The 24655-nt window shown below is 34.3% G+C and overlaps 2 protein-coding genes and 1 pseudogene across 3 annotated transcripts; all 3 read left to right on the forward strand.

The window, feature by feature from the left end:
- The first annotated feature begins 3465 nt into the window (after window positions 1-3465).
- Window positions 3466-5329, forward strand: LOC105160994 (spermidine hydroxycinnamoyl transferase pseudogene; annotated as a pseudogene).
- A 3171-nt stretch (window positions 5330-8500) lies between these two features.
- On the forward strand, window positions 8501-10201 carry LOC105160956 (phenolic glucoside malonyltransferase 1). The gene has a single exon (XM_011078500.3). It carries the CDS (start codon window positions 8575-8577, stop codon window positions 9958-9960), a length of 1386 nt encoding a protein of 461 aa, XP_011076802.1. The 5' UTR covers window positions 8501-8574; the 3' UTR covers window positions 9961-10201.
- A 6755-nt stretch (window positions 10202-16956) lies between these two features.
- On the forward strand, window positions 16957-24321 carry LOC105160957 (pumilio homolog 2). 2 transcript variants are annotated; one of them, XM_011078502.3, is made up of 10 exons: window positions 16957-17306; window positions 17514-18069; window positions 19226-20577; window positions 20660-20801; window positions 20921-21028; window positions 21800-22012; window positions 22117-22227; window positions 22763-22957; window positions 23181-23355; window positions 23764-24321. In XM_011078502.3, the coding sequence occupies exons 2-10, from the start codon at window positions 17524-17526 to the stop codon at window positions 23799-23801; spliced, it is 2880 nt and encodes a 959-aa protein (XP_011076804.2). In that variant the 5' UTR covers window positions 16957-17306; window positions 17514-17523; the 3' UTR covers window positions 23802-24321. The 2 variants fall into 2 exon arrangements, with proteins under 2 accessions (XP_011076804.2, XP_011076803.2); XM_011078501.3 differs by having other exon boundaries at window positions 16957-18069.
- The last annotated feature ends 334 nt before the right edge of the window (window positions 24322-24655 follow it).

Consider the following 24655-nt stretch of genomic DNA (forward strand, 5'->3'; position numbering starts at 1 on the left):
GAAACACTTCAATGCAAGCATTAAGTAAATATTCAAGTGTCAAGTTAATGATATTATACCATTTTAATCATCACAAAAGGGTCCTCACTTGCTAATGATAACATAACAAATTGGGTAAATTACAACGTTAGTCGTTTGACAAAATTACAATTTAAAAAATTATAAATATTTTTTGAAATTACAAATACTATCCTAATATATCTTTTTTGTGACAGTTCATTGTAGCGGGTATTTATTAGTGCAGTATTTATAATTTCAGTGGGAGTATTTGTAATTTTTCAAACAATGATGGGTATATGTGATTATAGTAGACCCCCGTAAGTTAAAAAATTATATTTAATACCCATAAAATTTGTTTCCAACTAACAAATAAGTCGTTCGTGTGCATTAAAATGTGAAGGTATATAAAAGTAATTTGAAAAAGATATAAAATTTGTATGAGGATCATAATTATATATCAACTAGGAAATGACACACGTAAGGCATGGCAATAAAGTATAACTAAAGATTTTATCCGTCGGATCACGACATTGAATGCAAAATGTATATTTTCAATGAGATCATGATATGGTATGTAAATGACTAATGCAGGCTGTATCATGTGGTACGTTGACACTGCATTAATTATTAGTAGGGACATTTAATGTAGGTACATCAATCAACCAATACTACATATAAAATAATAATATATCTAACATCGAAATTAAAATTGAAGAAAGAACTTTAACATATATTTGGAAGATTGAGCATTGCAAAACTCTATCACTATGTTTGTTTTTATTTTTAAGTTATTTTTGGGATAAGTCACAACATACTCAATGTTTGCCATCATTCAAAAACACCTTATTTAGGTGTTTTAAACTGTTTTAGCATAAATATATATACATAAATATATATAAAAAAGATATGATTTGACAATAAATAGTAATTTTTGTCTCCGAAAACACAAAATTAAACATACAATACTTATTTTATATTATCTCAAAAAATAAATCCAAACATACATATTATCTCTAACACACATTTATTTATCTTTGTTGATAATTTCCCTCTCTATCTCCACAAAACACAACAAAACACTCAGTATTTCTTTCAAATATCAGCAAATTCAATGATCTTTGACTAACATGTTAATTAATTTCTTAAACTAAACAAATTTCATATGTACTAAATATAAATTTTTAAACCACAAAAAATTTAGAATTAATTATAAAAAAATTCAAGAGATGACTGTGTAATTATCTACTAAAAGAAAAAAGAAAAGAAAGTTTGATGAAGTTGACAAGGGTGGGCCTAATGCTTCATCTTTGAGTGAATGGTTGGAATGTACATATACAAATTATGTCTTGTTTTGAATTATGGCAGGCTTTTCAGCAATATTTTCTCTTCTACCCATACCCCTAATAATTGCCATGTATGTATGTACCTTATCTTTGGGTATTTTCTTTGTGTTTTTTGGTTTTTGGATTGTTATTACCGACATGAATATCAGTTGTCTGCCAAACCATAAACAAACAATTTCCTCTCAATATTATTGGAATCAATAATTACATTGCAAATAATTACTTTCATTCACTATGATTTATACAATCCCAACTATGATTGCTTGTCATTTCATCCCGTCTAATTTGAACGAGAAAGAAATGAGTTTGATTGAGATAAGATTGTTTTGAAATATGTAATTAAATACGAGATAAAAATGTAATAATGATAATTGACATGATATATATAAAATATATTATATAAAAAAATAATCCGTCGTAGTTGTAATTAATGTGATATATATATATTTTTCATCAATCTCTCGCCATTTTTAATTATTATCATTTATTATTCTATTTTCTTAATCATGCGATGAGACTGAGAGTTGAAAGAAATAAAAATTTGGGTTTTAAAATTTAAGGATAAATTAAATTAACATTCTTTAAAATTAGGTTAAAATATATAAATACCTCATATCTTTTTTAAAATTATAACTAGATCCCCTAAGGAGTGTTAATATAATACTTTTCAGGGAGTGTTTGTGTAAACTTTTGCCTTGGAATAAAAAATTTAGCCGTAATTCCAACACATATTTATACTTGTCAGTATGGAAATATATGTCCATTGTTTCGATATCAATGACATACATATATAATCATGTTAATGCAAAATACATCAGTATAAGAGGATGCTTCTTGTGCTTTGGGGGGATCCACTTCATGCCCCTTTATACGTGCTATACATGCTCATGAAGAAAAAAAAATATCAAAATTGTAGAGAATATTTTGAGCAGAGAGATCCAAGATCCAAAGGTTCAAAGATGCCTATAATGTGAATTACATCACGTATATAAACTAATTAGTTACCTAATTCTATTAAGTTTAAAAAAGATAAATTCCTAATTAAAGTAAAAGACTAAAGGAATTAAATCTATTAACTTTAAAAAATTTCTCCAGCAATTATAATCTCAACCATGAAAAGATATCCAAATCAGCTTCAAATCGTTTCAAAAATCAAGTTTTGAACCTTCCTTTGCAGCTATATTCTCGCAGGGGTTAGGACGTCAATGACCTGATTCCATCCCTCTATAGTTTCAATGAACGGATCCATATTAGAAACGATTTTTGGAATCATCATTTTTTCTGCTTCAAATTTCCCTTTTTTTTTTTTTTGTGTAGTGAATCTAAATAATTAATGTTCAATTTTTTTCACAGGAGTCCGAACTCGACGGACTGCCCAAGCAAATGAAACTCTACGCAGACCGGAGGAGCCTTAGGACAGAGGCGGGTGCAGTAAGTATTTTTCCTTTCATAAGTTAAACATTTTTGAAGAGTCATTGCGAATTAATTATCTTTCATTCTAATTTCAGGTGATGTTCTGAAAGTTGGTGGTGTAACATGCCTCCCAACACTAGTCCCTTGAGGCTTCATCTTCAACAACCTTAGTGATACAAGAGGATACGCTGCAATTGGGGGCCCGAAAAAAGGGCATGTCTTTGGGATGGGTCAACAATCCGGTCCAGGCATAGCATTAGATTAGCAACTTTTTTTTCTTATGTTTTAATTCGAGTAAAAAAATTGCACCAAAAGTTTGTTTTTTTATTAATACTAATTGATGGTTTTTGTTTTCTGTATTTTTCTCTAGTGTTTAATTATTTATAAAGCATATATACTGCAATTTCCTCTTGAAAGTATAGATGAGTTGTTGGGATATTATATTTATTGAATTTATTAATTTATTACTTCCCTTGAAATTTAAATTATTCACTTAATAAAAATACTTTTTTTTTTAAAAAAATAATTTGGTGATGATTTAATATGCAAAATATTAAAAATAATATAATTATCAGACATGAATGGGATATTAAGTGTTATATTTTTTTAATTTAAAAAATAAATATTACATCAAGAATAATTTAGAAGAGTAAAGTGTATTTAATCCTAATTTCAAGGGATGAGATATTCTATATTGCATGAGGAAAGTCGTGCCGAGCATGTTTATATTATCATTTGATAATTTTTTAGATACGGAATGCAGAGTTCTTACGTTTTCTATTAAGTTAGGTGATGTCCTTACATTACAGATCCTAGAAAACTTGTATTGAGCTGCGTACAGGTCCTCATTTCCTCGTCAATCAAGACAATCTCCTCAATTGTATGAAAAATCCAAAGAAAAAAAATGAAGATCAGATTGATCAGTAGTTGTTTGGTAAAACCAGCTGAACCCACATGGAACGGGTCTTTACCCTTGTCGGAGTTGGATCAAATAGGGAGTCTTGGCTATGTTAGCTTGATCCATCTCTACAGACCTCCACAAGATTGGTTAAGTCCACCAGAAGCCATTTCAAGAACATTGAAGAGCTCGTTAAGCAAAGTATTGGTCCCATTTCATCCATTGGCCGGTCGCTGGAGCCGAATATCCCGAGGGCGGTTTCAGATCGACTGCAGTGGCATCGGAGTTCCGCTCACAGAAGCCGAGTCGGACGCCACTTTGGATGAGCTCAAAGAGTTTGAGCACCACCAACTTGTTCCTTCCTTTGATCTTGAGCAACTTCCTCTGGTTGCCGTCCAGCTCACTAGGTTTAAGTGCGGTGGCGTTTGCCTTGGCGTCGCAATGTCACACGCAGCCGTGGATGGCCAAAGCGCCTCCCATTTCTACACGGAATGGGCTAGGCTTGCTAGAGGAGAGCAACTAGAAACCCAACCTTTTCTTGATCGGAAATTGCTAGGAGATGTCGGCAGAAAGCCACACTCTGCTGCTCCGCCACTGCAACCGCCACCGGAGTTTGACGTGCCACCATTATTGATTGGTGAGTCTGGCTGCAAAAATGAGAGGGAAAAGACCACCACCCGGGCTTCTTTAAGGTTGACGAAATTCCAGATCGAGATGATGAGAAGGAAAGCAAATGAGAATCGTGGGCCAGCTGCTGCCGGATCTAGTTTTACAAGTTACGAGGTTATAACAGCCCATATCTGGAGATGTACATGCAAAGCGCGGCGGCACGTGCGGGAGCAGCGGTCGAGGCTGAGCATCTCGGTAGACATAAGGCGGCGCATGCGGCCACCATTGCCGAAAACTTATTTGGGCAATGCAGTTCTTGACGTGGTGGCGTTGGATTATGCTGGTGAGTTGGTCTCGAAACCGCTATCTTATGCTGCTAGTAAAATTCGGGAAGCCATCAATAAGGTGACGAATGAGTATGTGACTTCAACCATTGATTTCTTGAGAGCGGTGGACGATTTGTCGTCGTTTCAGGATTGGAACTCAATCAGCAGTGATGATGATGATGATGATGATGATGACGACAAAGGGTTTTTCTGTGGGAATCCTAATCTTTGCGTTACTAGTTGGTCTACTTTGCAATTTCATGGCTTAGATTTTGGATGGGGAAAAGAAGCTTATATGGGCCCTGTGGATTATGGTAATGATGGTGACTGTTTGATTATCCCCAGTGGACATGATTCTGATGGATCTGTTGTTGTTATAGCATGTCTTCAAGAACCCCACATGGAAGCTTTCAGGAAGTTCTTCTACGACGACATGGAATTGTATGTACATGAATCCCGTTGTCTTAATTCCGACAGATCTCAAATCATGGACATCAATTCGAGCATCCAGATGAAATGTATGAATGTTGATGCTCCCTCCATGTTAACTTAATTGGTCGTTCTGAAAGATTGCAGCTTGTGACTGACAAAATAATGGGAAGTTGCTTCGATCCCTTTTCTTGGTTAATTTTTCTGTTTATTTGTGTTACTTTTCACAAGGTGATGTACACTGCGGTAATAACGCAAGTCATAAGTTTTAATTAAATAAATAATTAAGATTCCTTAATTTGTTTTTTCAATTACATTTACTTTCACTTTTCCACAATCGCACTATTATTTTGCTGGTTAGGACCAGTTATGACCGAACTGGAAAATGCAATTAGCTTTTATCAGTTGTGTAGTGTTTATTATTTGTTTTATTGATCCAATCATGCCAATTAGGTTCTACAATATATATAATTTGGTGCTCCCTTTATTAGCAATTCTAACTCTAGCCTCATTTAATCAGACGACAAGTATAATAAACATGTCGCATCATGATTTGTGTATAGCTCAAGAAAAATGATCAACACACGACAAACATATTACAATTGTCATTTAATTGATTTTGTTCAACAAATCTAATTTTAGTAAGAATTTTTCCTCTTAATTATTAGTTTTTCTATAGATTAAATACAATTTATCCCTGTGTTACTGAAAGTGCAAAACAAGGCCATATGAAAAAGTAGTTACAAAAACCACTCCGACGATTTCAAAAAAAAAAGGGCAAAAGACCCTCATTGAGCCAACGGTGTGTTACACGTGCTCCTTGTACGATGTTTCTTCTTTTTAATAATAAAATACTTTTTTAACAATAATTCATGTTCCAGATTTATTTTCGTAAAAAAAAAAATAGTCCGGGTTTTTGCATATATGTATATATATATTATGTACATAAATATATATATTATCTATTCTATTATACATATCTATTAGCATGAATTCTGTACTATGCACAAAAAAATTTATAAAATTAATAATATTTTCGACTTAATTACATAATGCTAAGTTATATTTAATAACTGTCCTATATCAACTATTTTTTCGTCCCATAAAGAATGGATTTTTTCTTTTTAGTCTCACGGTTTACGCGATTTCCTTTTTAGTCCCATATTTTAATAGACTCTCCATTCTTCGGTTAAAATTTGATGAAAAATAGAATTTGGACTAAATTGAAAACTTTTTGGTAAAAAATGGAACTAAACAAAAATCGCGTAAACCATGGGAGTAAAAAAGAAAATTCTCTTCTTTATGGAACCAAAAAAGGTAATTTAGCCAAATTACTACATTAAGGAAAAATAGTGCCATATGATTTTTCAAACCTGAATAACAATGGAACATTAAAATTCAAATTCAAAAACTAAGAAAAAGAAAAAAAATTGAATGAATCTAAAAGATATAAACTGTAAAAAATAATGATGTTACCTAATTAATAATTTAATGCGTGAGATATACCAAGAGATTGATATAAGTTAATTGATTGAAAAGTATAGATTAAAATGAAAATAAATAATTAGTGATAAGATAAATATTTTTTTACAATAAAAAAAATAATCCTAAAAGTTAAAAATGTTTAAAGCAAATACAATTTGCATTAGTATCCTAAATTTTAAGGTAGAATTTAGTATAGATAAACACTAATCTTGAAGATAGGTTTTTTTTTTTTTTTTTTTTTTTAGAAAATAAGTATAAATTTAATTTTTAATGGATCTGTTGGCCTGTCAGCTTCTTTCTTCAACTCTAATTTTCGATTTTCTATGTAGTATTTGTTGATTGTTTGTCCAACATGAAATGTTCATACTTTTATTGTCAACGTACCACATGACACAGCTTGCAATCGTTGTCATTAATTATTTGGTGGAGAAAAATATTTACATTCGATATCATGATCTGATATATACAAATATACACATATATATAGGGATAATTTGCATTTATATTTTTTATAAAAATAATAAAATTATATTTTTTTATAAATAAATTTTGAAATTACACTGACACTCTCACTGAAAATTCACTGTTTATACAAACATTCTTTCGTCGGGATTTGAACGAAAAATATTGATTTAGTGCAAAAAAAAATTGCATAACCAATTTTATCCCTTATTTAATATTTTTATGTAATAATTTTTGCACTAAAGAAGAAGAAAATATAATGATGTTAACCTCGCTCCATATATATATACTAGCGTAGAACTCGTACTATACACGGTTAAAATTATTCCTTTATAAGTACAGAAATATACATGTACGGAAATATTAAATGATGGGCTAAATTGAAAATTTATATGAAATTTTTTTGCTTATATAATTAGAATTTTTAACAGTGTAGATTGAGAATTTTCGAAAGGGGGTCAAGTATAGATTGAGAATTTTTGAAAATTTCAAAACGTTTTTGGAATAATGTAATTTAACAGTTTTAGAGAAAGTTTAAGTGTAATTATTCGTATACATGCAGTACGGATTAGTATCATAATTTTGAAGGTAGAATCGAGTGTGGATAATCTCTCATCTTGAAGATGTGATTTTTTATATAAATACAAGTTTAATTTTAATTTAAAAAACTGAAATTTCTAATTAATGATTAAAATTTTAAAATTATCAGAAATTAATATTTAATCAAAATAAACTTAATTTTAGTTAATCATCATTGTAATATAGTAATTTTAATATTTTTAATATCATAATTATTCTTTTAAAAAACAATTGGTCAATATAGTAATTTTAATATTTTCAGTAATATCATAATTACGATTTCTCTACCCTCTCAAGTCTCAACCCACTATTCCATATTTCTCCCCCACATTCTTTATGTTTTTCCTCATAAATTTTCATATTTTTAGTAAACCCATAATTATAATTTCTTTTTTTCTCTCTCACCTTCTCTATATTTTTTTGCTCGGCAAACTTTCGTATTTTTTGTAAACCAACATTTATATTTTTTTCTTTCTCATTTTACTCCACATTTCTTTCTCCTAACAAACTTCATTCTTTATCCTCATCTCACACAATATTTGTGTCTTTTTTATTTTTTTTCATTTATTTATATTTTTTTATATACTCGGAGGGATCGCGTGTGACAATAATTAGTATAAAGAAAAATAAAACATATGATTATTCAAATTAAAGTTTACTTTTTTATGTTTGTACAAAAATAAACAGACGAATCGTTAGATATCTTCGGACAACTACCTTCAAAATAATTACCACTTTCTTTACAACATTTCTACATTTATCCTTCATAACATTTCTAGCTGGAAAACGTCCAAGCAGCTCCCAAAAATTCCTTTATCAAATTTAAAATTGACATTTATCAATAATAAATATTCGAAAGCTAGAAAATATATTTTTTTTTTTTTTGATAAAGGTAAATTTTGTAAAATAAAAAATACACGTGCATAATACAATAATGATTTGTTGTGGGCTTAGGCAGCATTAATGATATTAAATTCTCCGCATCGTTTTCTGATCACTGACCAGCGCCAGACTCAGATCCCGAACCTCCATGGCTACAATTCTTGAACGCTCTCAAATCTCACCGGCGCTGGACTCGGCGCCGGAGTTCTCTCTCCCGATTGTATTTTTCGATATGGTATGGTATGGGTTCGCAGCAAATCAAAGTGTTCTATTCTTTGAGTTTCCTTGTTCAAAATCCCATTTCGTTGAAACCATTATTCCTGACCTCAAAAGTTCCCTCTCCCTCACTCTCAGTCAATTTCTCCCACTTGCCGGAAACATCATTCATCCTCTCAACCCTGGAGATAAGCTCGTCTTACGTTATGAAACTGGGAATTCAGTTTCTTTTACAGTTTCTGAGTCCACCGCTGATCTCAATCACCTTGTCGGAAATGATCCTCGTGTTTGTGATGAATTCTATGCTTTTGCCCCTCATTTGCCCCCAGCTACCAATTCGGAAAGCTCCAGTTCTTGTCCTGTTTTAGCTCTCCAAGTAACATTATTCCCTGGACAGGGCCTGTGCATCGGGTTTGTAACTCACCACGCTGTGGCCGATGCCAGCACGGTTGTGTCGTTTATGCAGGCCTGGGCTCTGATCAACAGAAGCAAGCCCAATAGGACTGATAATATTCGTGATCTGTTGACAGAAGGAAATTTGTTGCAATTTTACGATAGAAAAGCCGTGACCAATATCAATGGGCTGGATGACATATACTGGCACGAGATTGTAGAATGTTCTTGTCCCGCAGAGCCCCCGTCGGTGGAACTTCCGATCAACAAGCTCCGCGCAACATTTGTTCTCAAGAAAGAGGATATCCAAAGGCTGAAGAATTTCGTTTTGGCCAAGTGTCCCAACATCGGTCATCTTTCGTCTTTCACCATCATTTGTGCGCTGGTATGGGTCTGCTCGGCAAAGTCAGCGGCACCAAGTGGAGAGCACGTCCCAGACGACGAGCCCGAGTACTTCGGCTTTGTGGCAGATTGCCGGGGAAGATTGAATCCACCGTTGCCTGCTAATTATTTCGGAAACTGTGTGGCCCTTGTGAAGGCTGAGCTAAATCACGGAGAAGTAAAGGGAAACGATGGATTTGTAATGGCAGCAAAGGCCATCGGAGAGGCTATCAAAGAAACTGTTTACTCTGAGAAGGGAGTTTTGTACGGCGCTGAGAAATGGCCGGATGAATACGGGAAGTTGGTGGGAAAGAGACAGTATGGGGTGGCTGGATCACCGAGGTTCAACTTTTACGCGGTGGATTACGGGTGGGGAAAGCCCAAGAAATTTGAAGCATTGTTCATTGATGGTGGAGGATCCATTTCACTATGCAAATCCAGGGACTTTGAGGGTGGTCTGGAGATCGGCTTGTCGAAGCCAAAGGTTCAAATGGATGCTTTTACCACAGTTTTTAAGGAAATCCTTGAAAGTTTGTTGCCATGAAATTTTGCACCTTGCACATTATGTTCCGTCAGAGTTTTTGCTGTTAATCTCTGTATCTGAATTCCAAGCAACGAAACAATTAAGGTAAGATTGCTCCGTCTTCAACGCCCTGTCTCAAAGTGACAACCAAAGCTTTGCCCAATGTTTTTCCTTTTCTTTCTTGTTCTCTTTCTGTAAGGACAACGTTGATGTCCGAATAAGTTGTAACCACTTGAATTATAATTAGAGTTGGGTTTATCAATGCGATCTTCTTAAAGGTAATAAGGAGTTTATTCTTGAACTTCAATATATGGCTCAATCTGGAGAATAAAGGATAGAATTAGATAAGACATGGGCCAGGATCTTGTATACTACACATGTGCATGTGATATTCTTATTATGTGAATCTCTTATCATACTTTAGTCATCGGTAATAGATTCTATAACTTTTTAATTTTTTGTGTTTTTGGTCCTATAGCCACTAGAGTTTGCAGATGTAGTAAAAAAACTCATGATGTGCCCCCACCATGCTGTTTTTATTTTGGGACTTTTATTCTTATTGGTCAATTTCTGCCAACATGAAAGTAAATTTTTGATCCTGTAATTTTTGTATTTTGATGTTTAGTTCTTTATTTTTCTAGGGTAGCAAATAGGTCCTGTTACTTTTAATTTTCGCAATTTTGATCCATTAAATCGACTAATGGGAACAGAAGTCCTAAATTGGGGGGGGGGGGGGGGAAGAAAGAACATGTGCAGGGTACATGTTTTTTTCCAGCAATATTTGCAAACTCCGACGACTGAAAGATCAAAATCACAAAAATTAAAAAATTGCATGACCTATTTGCTAGCTACCCTCAAAAGACAAAAGACGAAAATATTAAATTGCAAAAGATATAGGATCAAATCTGCTTATAACTCTTATAATAGAACAGTTAAATATATTTGACATATACTTTGAGAAATTTCTCACCAACAAACATATATATAAAAAGAAAAAAAATTTCACCAGATGAGAAAACTCTTTCAAACAATCCCTCGTATATTTCTTGTTGTTGGCAAGGAAAGATGTGATAGACCAGTAAATTATTTTTTGAAGTGCTGATTATCGACAATTTTGGATTTTTTTTCTTTTTAAATTTGATATCAAAATTATTACTTGCAAACGGTCCCAGCTGCTGATGCTACGGGAAACACGACACATAAATGAAGATGGACCAGGTAACGTGCTCATGAAGACGTGTATAATAATTCAAATTGAGCAAAGAAATTGGTAACTATTTTAAAAGTAGTGTGTTTGAAAATGTTAGCACTTCTTGGCATGTTGAATTTTCTGCTTGTTTCTTTGAATTAGAAAGTATGACATTTTTTTTTTTACTCGTTGCTTGAAAAATTACAAATATCTCCATCAAATAGAGAATAAGTATATAACTCCTATACAATGAGGTGAAATTACACTAGTAAAAATAAATTTTTTTATTACAATTAATTACCATGACAAAAGGAAGAACCATAATGAATACAAATCATTTATGAAGCTTCAGTCACTTACTCTGGTCAATAGAAAGAATCAAGAATAATACAAATTGAGCACGGCTTCACAACGGTTATTAATCGTTGTTTCTATAAGTGAGGTCAAACATTAACCATAGTTAAAAATTATGATAAATATTAATTTACTGTGATAAAAATTTAAGTTCTCGCATTGATTCTGTTTGACAGTGGTTAATTATTATTGATCACCAAGGGTTTTTAAGTAGTTGTCTTTTACAGTATAGCGAAAAATAACTTTTTTATAGTTTTACTATTTATTGTTGCTGATTTTTTTTTTTTTAAATTCCACCAATTTTTTATTCGAAATTGTAACTGTTAATATTTAGGGTAAGTTACAATTGTCTCCCCTGAAGTTTGGCATAATTATAAATACCCTCTCGTTGTTTGAAAAATTATAAATAACATGTAGCTCGTAAATGGTGAAGTGAATATTGCTATTTTACCCTTGTTGAATTTTTTAAAAAAATTAAAAAAAAAGTATTTAAAAAGAATGTAAAGGAAAAAATTGAGGGTAAATAAAATAGATAATCTAGAAGGAATACTAGTTCATAAAAATATTTTAAAAAATTATAAAATATATATAAAATTATAACTTATAATTTAAAAGAGCATTTTGGTGAGTTCATCACAAAAATTGGATGGATACCTAATGGAATGGGCTCATTGTTAGACGGACGTTAAAATCAGGGGGTTATTGTTAATTTTTCAAACAACAAGGAGGTATTTGTAATTATCCAAACCTCAAGAGAGGTGGTTGTAATTTATCTTAATATTTAATAAATATTTTAAAATTTAGTTTTTTTAAACTTCTCTTTAACTCCTTAGATTAAAATACTGATTTGATTTTTTATTATAATTTCATATTAGATAAGTTTTATAAACTTTATTCATAATTTTGATTTTTTTGTCACTTCTGAAATGAAAAAAAAAAAAAAGAGAGGCTATTTTATTTTAAGTTAAACAATACGTTATTATTATTTTTACAAGAGTTCAAAGTTTTCATTATTCACACAAGATAATTATGTCATATTCATCATATAAAAATATAAAAAACAACGGTTTTCTTTATTTAAAAAAAGGACTAATTTGACAATATTACAAACTTAAGAAATTAAAATGAGAAAATAAAACTTAAATTGACCATTTTACCCTTAAAAAAGTCAAAATTCAACCACATTTTAACCGAAAAATTGTCAATATGGACCAAATTAAAACAAAAATTTAAAGTCTAGAGATGAAAATTAAGAAATGAACTTGATTGACTAAAATAATTTTAAACGAAAATTCAAGGGATCAAATATAATATTTATTTATTTATTTCCTTTTTTTCAGCACAGTCTTCAGACAAATTGGCTTAATTATTCTTATTTTCCCCTCAAACTCTACATGAAAGTCTTGAAGATTGATAATCCTGCACTGGGATCTACCCATATCAATAAGGGTGGATTGGGCTAGAAATCAACCCTTGTCCATCATTTCCTTTGCATAAGTTGGGCCTGGTGAAAACTCATGCTGCCCAAGATTTACCTCCATTTGCCCCAATAAGAAATTAGACCTCTTGTGGCCTGATTTTGTCAAATCCAACCCATATATTTTGATTTTTGCTCTTATATCCATTTATCACACTTATTATCCATTGAAGTACACAATATTTTGACTTTTGTCATTTTTTTATCCATTACTTACACTATCGCAGTAAACATCATATTACTTTTATTAATTTATCATATTTTATAAAAATTTATTTGGACACCATCAATCATTTATCTGAATTATAAAGTAAACGAGTCCTCTAAGTGCAAGCCTATATAACACTGCACAAAGGGATTTCAAATATAAAGAGGTGCACTGGAAAACTAAACAACTCGAAACAAAGTGTAGCACTCCTTATGATACTACACTTTATTACCGCTAATTACCACCCTCTATCATACCCCTTTCCTTAATTCCAACTCATTTTATAAGAAATTTTTATTTAATCGATGAAATATATTCTATTTTTATCGATATAAAATATAAGTATAATAAGAGATAAGAACCATCGCCAAAAGTCTATATTTACTTTTCACTGATGTAATATCCAGCTGTACAAAGTCTTAGACGCAAACCCCGCGACAGACTAGCATATTTAATAACTACATAACCAAAATCTCGACTTCAGATATCACGGCTGATCCACCTAATACGAATAACGACACAACTCAAAATTCGATATGGATAGTCATTGTGACTTATCTCCTGAAAAAGTACGCGACAAAAAATGAGTGCCTACTCGTTAAGTATATTAACCAGTATATATATGTAGCAAGTCAAGTACAATACAATAATACCAAACAACCAATATTCGTCATATAATAACATAAATATAAGAAATAACACATGCCCACGATCACATATCAGCCTACGACATAATATCGAATGTTATAGTTTATTTTCTTATGATCCTGCTTAACCAAATTGGAATGCATCACTCAATGCTCTTGCAGGTATTGAACATTGGTATGCCGTAACTAGGATTATGAGATATTTACTTGGTACAAAAAAGTGTGGCTTGTTTTACAAAAAAATATCCTGTTGTACTTGAAGATTTTTCTGATGCTGATTGGAACACCTTATCAGGTGATTCATGTTCTACCACTGGTTATATTTTTGTTTTTGGTGGTGCTGTTATTTGTTGGAAGTCTAAAAGCAAACAATTATTGCTAACTCTACCATGGAGGTAGAGCTTATTGTTTTAACTTCTGTTAGTGAGGAAGCAAATTGATTTAGAGATTTATTATTTCAAATACCATATATTGAACCAACTGCTCCAATTATTCATTGTAAGAGCACCACTGTGATTGGTAGAGCACAAAGCCGTTATTATAATGGTAAATCCAGACCTGTAAGAAGAAAACACAATACTGTGAGGTCATACTTGATAAGTGATAATATCAATGTTGATTATATTAAATCTTGTGATTATCTTGCAGATCTATTAACCAAAACCTTCGCAAGAGAAAGGGTTTGGAACACATCAAGGGGGATGGGGTTAATTTGATATGCACTATCTTATTTTAATTATTTGTCATTCATATGATGTAAGTGCATTTTTATCCTATAATGATTTATGGAGGTTGAGTTTATTAACTCTTAATGAAGATCTGTAACTTGAATGAGTAGGGTGTAAGAATTACAGGAGCACCCTTGACAAATTTTACCTATAAGAGTGTGGAAGAGGCCTCTTCCTATAAGAATTAAGCTTATTCTAAAAAACACTCATGAAAATCAGGATAGCACAAAATCGTAATGTCCTGGATAATAAAGCACATATTAACACCTTGACTGTTATATGTGTGCAGTGATACTTTATTTTCCCTGGTAGTCATAGTTCAAGTCTCAGACCACTACTGACTCTAGAGCAGAGATTGTTTTTTTCACTAAGTGAAGGTTCAATACAGAACACGCCTTCATTATGCATAATAGTCTCCCTTCAACTAGTGCACTCTCTTTAATTTAATATTAAAATGAGCGGGAGATTGTTAGTATATATATTAATATATATTGCATTTTAATATTTAAATTATCCATATATATGTCTCTTCATATTCCATCCATTGATGTTGAGATTAGTGGTTTAGGTAGATGTTTATGGCCATAATATTTGTAACAATCTCTCTTCAATTCCGTCTTCCCACTACACCATACTCATGCACAATATTATATCCACATTATCAATTATTTATCCCCACTATCTCTTGTAACTGCATAAATTCACATTAAATGGTGGATACCACACACAATTATTGTATAAGAGAGAGTTATATTAGTTATTGGAAGATGTTCTTTCTAAGGGAGCTTGGGACTCTATTACTTCTTTAGAGTGAGTTAGAGTCGTACGACATTATCGGGCTATTATATCCTGAAGGGGACAAGTCAAGAGTGATACTCCTGGACCAGTGAGAATTTTGCTACAATGGGTTGAATCTCCTTAAAGAGAGTGAGATATCCGCACCTCAACCTGAAAATTTATTTTTATTTTTTCAACTGTAATTGTTATTTCTACAACAACTTTAAGGAGATTCATATGGCTACAGTTGAAAAACCAGCGGATGTCAATGTGGGAGATCTCAACAAACCCTTCCGTTTCAATGGTACCCATTCAAGAGGTGGAAGGATAAAATACTTTTTTGCGTAAGCCTTCTCAAGGTTTTCTATATTCTTACTGAAAAATAAATCCCAAACAAGGTCAATGACACTAACATGAATGAAATAAGTATGCTATCCACCAAGAGAAAGTGGAGAACTATAACAATGATGCATTCAAATGTCAGTATTATCTTCTCAACTGTGTATCTAATAATTTTTATGATTGTTATGATAAAACATACTCTAATTCAAAGAAAATTTGAAAAGTATTGTAGAGTAAGTATAGCGAAGAGGCAGGTGCGAAAAAATATATTGCTAGCAGAATTTTTCGATTATAAATGGTTGATAACAAATCAGCGGCTGACCAAACTCAAGATTTTATTATGATTGTTGGAGAGTCAGGTAGGAGGACGTCAAAATTAGAGATAACCTTATTGTTTGTGGCATCATTGACGAACTTCTACCTGCATGGAAGGAATTTCAAAAAAAAAACAATGCATCACAAGCAAAAGAAAACAACAATTGAAACTTTGATAATGCGAATCCACATGGAAGAAGAGGCAAGGGGCCAAGTTTCACTTATGCGCCACCTGAGTGCAGTGCAGAACCTATCACAACAAAGATAAAATTTAATTTCGTCAAATATGTGTACACCCAACTCTCACAGAAATACCTATTTGAAGCCAAAAAAGTAAATTTTCAAGAAAAATTATGGTAAATTATCCGAGAGGAGTCTATATATATGCCCAAGTTTGAGAGGCTACAAACTCTATAACAAAATATCAATGTATCCAATAGTTTTAATTTTTTGTTGCAAAAATAGAAAAATAGAGGTGACACCATGTAAACCTAGAAGGGAAGATTGTCCTACGGGTGTACAGTTACCAAATTCTTTTACAACTAAATGGCGATGGATAAGGACCAAAACCTAATCCTCTTAGTAAAAAAATGAGCCAAGACCAGACAAGTGCTTCAAAAAATTATTTCTTTTCAAGATATTTTTATGAAAAAATTATATTTTTTTCAATTAATACGAGGGTACGTAGTATTTCCACAAATGAAGAAATACCCCAAAATTAGAAAAGACCCCTAGATATTCTCAAATATGAGTAAAAGTATATATAATACAATGAGAACAAGATTTGGGCAATCTAATTTACTCTTCTAATTGTAAGAATCTAATTTGTTCCAACCCTAAATGAGATATTTTCTCAACTAAATAAATACTACCCATAAAATTCCATGTCATCAAAATAAATATAATAGAGAAAAGGACAAATCTAATCCAAAAATTCAGGCAATCCACCATTAGCGGAACTAAAAACCCTAACAAGTTTTTACCTGTAACCACCACAACAAGGGAGACAGTCCACTGTAAGAAGAAGCAGCAGCCCCCATTTGAACTTTTCATCTTGGCCGTTTACCTCTTCATCCAGCGGTCCTCTTTTCTTCTTTATTCATGCTATCACTCCCCTGTCGTGTCCCCCTTCTCACACCGTTCTCTCTCCTCTTCCCCTTTAAAAATGACATCACTCCTTGTACTATTACTCACTCTCACTCCGATCCCTCACTCCCCCAGCAAAATTGAACTACCATTAGAGTGAAATGAAGGAAAGCGAACACTCTCAATGGGAAAACCAGTATTCTTCCTAGATTCTTTTGAGTTTCTCTCGAAATTTGATACCTTGGTAAAAATTTACTGGAGCTTATTTATAAAGATTGGGTTTTTATGAAACCTTTATCGCCTTTAATTTTTTCTTGCTAATTTAAGGTAGATGGTCTGATTTTCTGGAGGTTCTCTTGGTGGGTTTTGTTTTTGTTTACCTAATTTGTTTCAGTTTTGTTTGTTAATTCCTTGGTGTATGTACATTTGTATATGTAATGATTACTGGTAGCTATTCGGAGATGATATCGGAAATGGGGGTGCGATCGGTCCTTGGTGGGGGCAGGAGCAGTGATTATAGCGAAGAACTGGGGTGGCTTCTGAAAGAGAGAGCGGCTGCGCAAGAGGCGAGTGATCGAGACAGGGAGCTCAGCGTTCTTCGCAGTGGCTCCGCCCCGCCTATTGTCCAGGGATCTTTGGGTGCCGGCTTTCTTGGTGGCGATGTTTCTGAGGGGGAGCAGAGGTCTGATGCAGACAGTTCCTACTACTACCAGAATGTGAACCTCCAACCGCGGCCCCAAACTCCTCTGCTATCGAAAGAGGACTGGCCATCTGCTCGGCGTCTGCAGGGCCCAAGTGGAAGCCGTGGGAGCTCAGCAATTGGTGACAGGAGGAAAATGAGTGGGACTGGTGGTGGAGGGGAGTCTCTTTTTTCCATGCAGCCGGACTTTGGTGTTTCAGAAAAAGAGCCTATGATGCAGGCGAAGGACTGGAGTGGTGATGGATTAATTGGATTGCCAGGGTTGGGACTAGGAAGTCAGCAGAAGAGCATCACAAATACGGTTCAGGTTGATAAACGTGGCAAAAATTTGTCGTTTTGGTTATTTTTTTGGAGTAACTTTTCTATTAGTGATTATATCTTGCACCCAGGTTAAGTTATTGTTGGGAGTTCATATTTGAATGCATTTTTCTTTAAGCGGTTGGATAGTGGTACTAAATGTATTAAAGAATTGCTTGCTTGTGTATGTTTAGTTATATCTGATGCTTGATGTTGCTAAACTATGACTGTTGTTTCAGTCTTCATTGTGTCCTAGTGTGGAGCAGTGATCCATTTTGCTCAATAAAATATTATGCATGCAACTTTCATGTCATGCAAGGATGCACATCGCTGGTTGTGGGAAGTTCATGCATGTTTGATCTTCACAGATTTTCTGCAATATAATCATTAATAGGAGAAAGTTTTTCTTTGTCAAGTGAACATTCCATCCGATTCTTCACCGACTGAAATAGCATTATATTTGTACAAATTTGGAGGCTTCTTCAAATGTTTTCAATGAAGCAGGGTATCCTTGATATCTTGGTGCCCATTAATACAGACAATAGTGAATTCTGAAAAGATGGAATATCCTAAAGTTGATCTCACATCCTGACAATAAAAGTAGAATAAGTATTTCGTGTTTTATAGGCAGTTTACTTTTGTTTTAATCTCGCTGTATGCCTTTTACTTTTAACCATTTTCCAATTAAAATTCTGATTACACTGCATTTAATTTGATTTTCCATTTGAATAAATGCATTTCATTACCGTGACACCAATGCACTTCTGACTATACACCAATTGTATTGCCTGGCTATACAGTTATTTGTTTCCTAGATTATGGTCTCTTATGCCTTAATTAATCCATCTAGCAACATAAAAGGATAGGCAGAAGGTATAGAGGGGATTATAACCAGAACGTGTGTCTGAGGGAATTTTTGAAAGCATAATTGTTCGACTTTTTCATTTCTTTGTTTTATGGTTGTTCTGTGTGGTTGCCATTTTGCTGAATTATTGTAATTGATTTTGGAAAGGCAGAAGTTTATCATTGGCTTGTCATTGATTTCATGGTTTTATAGTTGAATACTGGGCCTCATGTTTATATGACTTCCATTGTTAGTGAAATCTCGGTGTTTGTTGCTTCTGTGGCTTTTTAGACCTGAATTATGACTTGTGGTTCTGATACAGGATGACATACAGAATGCGGCATTTGTTACTAGACATCCCTCTCACCCAGCCAGCTGTGCTTTTGAAGATGCTGAAACCTCTGAATCCCATGTCACGCTCCATCATGAGTTGACATCATTGGATGCAATACATTCTGGCTTGAATTCGCAAGGTGTCTGTTCACTCCTAAGCACCAGTTCATCTGTACCTAAAACTTACGCTTCATTGTCAAGAACTGCTACTCCTGACCCTCAAGTTGTCGTTAGATCTCCTACTCCTCAGATTCCAGCTGTAAGCGGTGCTAGGATGAGCTCATTGGATAGGAGAAATTTAAATGTTGCAAACTTATATGATGGAGTTTCACATGACAAGGTGGAGTCTGCAGATCTCATTGCGTCTCTGTCAGGCTTAAGCCTATCAGCCAACAGCCTGGTGGATGAAAGGAAGCATCTGAAGCCTCTAATGCAGGATGAAGTTGATGCTCACCATAACCTCTCACAGTTGCAAAGAAATAAGAATCCCATCAGACATCCTTATTTGAATGAGAACTTGAAAGGGCCGCCTGGACCTACTCTAAATAGTGGAGGAAGTTCACCATCCCAATATCTTAACATTGCTAGTCCAACTTCATCATTGTCAAACTATGGCTTAGGTGGATACCCTGCATCACCATTTGTGTTGGGCAATCAGGTAGGTGGTGGTAATATTCCACCTTTATTTGAGAATGTCACTGCAGGGACAGCAATTGGCATATCTGGAGTTGACCCAAGAGCATTGAGTGGAGGGTTGGCATTGGGATCAAATTTATTGGCTGCTGCTGCTGAGATGGAGAACCTTGCTAGACTTGGAAATCACAGCTCACGGGATGCTTTGCTAATGGATCCATCATACATCCAATATCTAAGAGCAAATGAATATTCTACAGCAGCTGGTGCTGATCTGAGAACAAGCCGAGAATCTCTGGCAAATTCACACATGGAGCTTCTTGCACTTCAGAAAGCTTACTTTGAAGCTTTGCATCAGAAGTCTCAGTACAGCTTGGCTTTTGGAAAATCTAGTACTCTGAGCAATGGTTTCCATGGAAATTCTGCATTTGGTGTTGGTTTTCCTTACCCTGTAAATCCGATGGGGGGCCCAATTTACCCAAACTCTCCCATTGGATCTGGTGGTGGTCCTATCAAGCATGTGGAACAGATGATGCACTTTCCTGCTAGTTTAAGGAATGTAGCTGGTAATTTTATGGGACAATGGCCTTCAGAACCTGGCTGTAATTTGGAGGAAAGTTTTGCAGCTTCCCTTTTGGATGAATTTAAGGGCAACAAGACGAGGTGTTTCGAGCTTGCAGAGATAGCTGGTCATGTTGTTGAGTTTAGGTAAACTTTTTTCCCTACTTTCCACTGTTCATTAATCTACTCTGGAACTTGACAAGGTCCTCATAAAAACTTTCCTGGACAGTGCGGACCAGTATGGAAGTCGATTTATTCAGCAGAAGCTTGAAACTGCTAGTACACAAGAGAAAAACATGGTTTTCCATGAAATTATGCCGCACGCTCTTTCCCTTATGACAGATGTCTTTGGCAACTATGTGATCCAAAAGGTAATGTGTGTAAACACTCGGGTATAGGTCTGTTCTTCCTGTTGTTGTAAAGTACATTAATAGGATGAGCATATAAATACTCACATATTCTCCTGCTTTCACCTGCTCTCTTTTTTCAGTTTTTTGAACATGGAAGTGCCTCCCAGATCAGACAACTGGCTGAGCAGCTAATTGGGCACGTCCTTACCCTTAGCCTCCAAATGTATGGCTGTCGAGTTATCCAGAAGGTAATCGATATCTTTATCTGATTTTTTCATAGAGCTATATTCTATTTGCCTGCAAAATTTTGGTGCCTCGATTATTTTAATGCTCCTTTCTGGAGCTGCATAATTTTTTTCACCTATCACACTTTGCATGTTTTGAGCACATATAATACTGGGGAATCATCCATTTCCTTCTGAAGGAACATAAGATATCCTAACTTTGTGAGTCAGCTAATTTTTCTCTTATGTAAATGGACAACTAATTCATGCTGTGATACTGAAATCTCTTTATTTCTTCTGTACTAATCTAAAGAGTCAAATCATAAGATTTACTTATTTGTCCAATCTCCTGCTGAATGCTGTTGAGTTATGTTTGATTCCTGTTGCCTTTTCATATTCTTCCTTTTCTATTTCCTATTATTTAGCTTAACTATTGTCAGACTTGGAAACTAGTTAACCTAGGAGATCGCTGTTAATAGCTGTAGAACTAGTATAACTTGTTTTTTGGAAGCATATCTGCGTCGATAAGTTTAGATCTTCTGTCGATTTTGATAACTGACATCCTGCTCTTCAAGTACTGTTTTATTTTCTTTCAGTTATCGCTGGTTTTAATTGGTATTTTAATCCAGATTAAATGGGTAAGCGGAAAAAGGTTTCAGAAGGTTAATCTCATGACCACAAACTGGACAACTTTTTGGCTCTGTAGAAAGTGTAATTATCTATGAGACTTATAGCTAAATTTAGAAGATTCCTTGATGCTTAGTGGTCTTGGCTTTTCTTTTCTGAATTTTCCAGGCAATAGAAGTTATTGAACTCGACCAGCAGACTAAAATGGTCACAGAGCTTGATGGCCATGTAATGCGTTGTGTACGTGATCAGAATGGGAATCATGTCATACAAAAATGTATTGAATGTGTTCCTGAAGCCGCCATTCAGTTTATTGTTGCTACTTTTTACGATCAAGTTGTAACATTGTCTACACATCCCTATGGTTGTCGGGTGATACAGGTCAAGAATTTATCTCATCTGTGTACTACAGGTTTTTGTAAGTGGAAATGCTAATGGTAGATGGAAAAGGTTCCTATGATTCTAAAGCTTGCTTTCTGTTGCAGAGAGTTCTGGAGCACTGCCATAGTCCCAAAACCCAGAGTATAGTGATGAATGAAATTTTGCAATCAGTTTGCCTATTAGCTCAAGATCAATATGGAAACTATGTTATTCAGGTTAGGAACACTTAACTGCTTGAAGAAGTGTTTTTCAAATTGTATAAAGTTACGAAGCAGGGTTTTTAGACTTTGGACACTGTTAGTCCCTAGAATAATTCTTCATGTCCAATCTGGGTTTTAAGGAAATTTTGTTTCTTGTAATGGTTTTCCCTTCTTATTCCAATTATTAAGCCTCTGTTGGGATGAGAAAGCCTACACTGGTCCCCAGGTGTAATTAATGCTACCTGAATCCTTTTTCAATTGATCTTGAATTGGTATTTGTTTGAAGTGTATACAAAGAAACGGGCCATATAAAGCAATGTGCTTCTGCTGCATTATTGTTTCTTTGTAATATATAAGCTGTAACATGATGGATTGCATACTCACAGCAGCAAACAAGTTGAAGAATGATTCTTTGGCAGTATAATATGTGATTAGATGATGTACAGCAATATACTTCTTATATCCTCTTGTTTCTCGTTTAGGGGCACTGGTTTTTTGCATGTCTATGTTAACTATGGACAACAACTAACTTTGCTCTCTGCCATGACAGCATGTGCTGGAACATGGAAAGCCTCATGAGCGATCAGCTATAATTAGTCAATTAATTGGAAAGATTGTTGAGATGAGCCAACAGAAGTTTGCTTCAAATGTAATAGAGAAATGCTTGTCCTTTGGAACAACTGAAGAACGTCAAACCCTAGTACGTGAGATGCTCGGCTCGACTGATGAAAATGAACCTCTTCAGGTTAGTTGCTTATTACATTGAACGGTAAATAATGCGGATCCATATATTCAGTATATTTTATCATTTATGCGCTTTTGAAATGGGTTTTTGACCAATTTCTAATCAGTAAGCGAAATCAACATGATGTATATGTTATGTAAATTCCTTCAGAATGCATGAATTGTGTGTACTTGACTATTTATTTTCATGTTGTTTATACTGATTTACTTTAATCTGGAGTCAGGTAATGATGAAAGATCAGTTCGCCAACTACGTTGTACAGAAAGTGCTGGAGACTTGTGATGACCAGCAACTCGAACTGCTTCTTAATCGAATAAAGGTTCACTTAAATGCACTCAAGAAATATACTTACGGAAAGCATATAGTTGCCCGTGTAGAGAAACTTGTCGCCGCTGGAGGTAATTTTCCTTGTTCTTGCTCAACTTGTCATGGGATCTTTCATTTCTATTTCTCACGTTCCACTCTTTATAATCTACAAGCTGTCAAAGAATTGGCTGTTTCATAACGTCTGTGTGAGGCGGTAAATTTTATTATTTGTTTCAGATTATATGCATTTACACCTGCTTATGCACTTGTGATATTCCTCGTCTTCCACAAGACTATAATTCCCTTTACAAGGCTAAAAAGAAATTTGTCTGACCCTGTACTTATCCTTTTCGACAGAATTGTATTTGTCTGAACTTCATCAGCAAAAACACACATACACACAATTTTGTTTGTATATAGATGACAAAGTATTTCATAAAGTTTCAACATATTCTCATACTATGTTATGTTTATGTAACAAGGTGCTTGATCTCTTGCAGAGAGGAGGATCAGCATCCTTTCTTCATATTCTACCTAATGGCATACGGACGGAAATTTGTACAGCTAACTGAGAATAGTATGAGCACTTTCTTTTTCATGTCTGGCTACAACTTTGTTCTTTTTTTCGAACGGGAAGAGATGTTAAGCATAAACAATGTTGCTTCTACTTTTTTGAGTTGTACATTCTTAGTGTTAATGATATACCCAGAGTCCGGTCAAGAGGCCAAGATGGTGAACGTACCTGAGGGTGCTTCAGAAGAAATAGGTCTTGCTATACAAATGAGGGTGTAAAGAGAAGGAAAGTGAAGTGTAATGTTCGTGACTGTACAATCATTGCCAAGTGAAGTGTTGTGATGGTGAATGTACAAACGTTGCCGTGTGCAGAGCCTGTTGTGTTAAGCACAGGGCGGAGGATCCTTACATGTACGGTTGCATGACGTTTTTTTCTTGTTTAGTAGAACCGTAATCGTCCTAATAACGTGTCATGCTTCTGTTTTGTACTTAGCTGGTAACTAATTTGCAAATAGTATCACAGACTTACATCAAGTTCTTGCTCAGTTAGCTGTTCCTCGTCTTCTTCTTATTTCACTTTTAAATAACTTTTTAGTGCCCTTGTACAGTTTCATCATCCGAACATGTTTGTCATATGAAACTTAGAGACTACTTTGCATGAATCAGGTCTTGAATTTGCGTCTACTGTCAATAGCTTACGTTTGGGGAAGTACTAGTGGATCCAGTTTTTAACTTACATGGTGTTGCTTTTGATACGCACTTTGGATTGGAACAATCCTAACACAGAAGCTAGCTATTGGAATGTGATAGTATATGACAGTACAAGCCTCAAGTTAGCACCCCATAATATCAATGTGGGGTTAAGTCTCATACCTTGCA

The sequence above is a fragment of the Sesamum indicum genome, linkage group LG4 (genome assembly GCF_026168435.1).
Source record: "Sesamum indicum cultivar Baizhima isolate 11 linkage group LG4, ASM2616843v1, whole genome shotgun sequence".
Lineage (NCBI taxonomy): Eukaryota > Viridiplantae > Streptophyta > Magnoliopsida > Lamiales > Pedaliaceae > Sesamum > Sesamum indicum.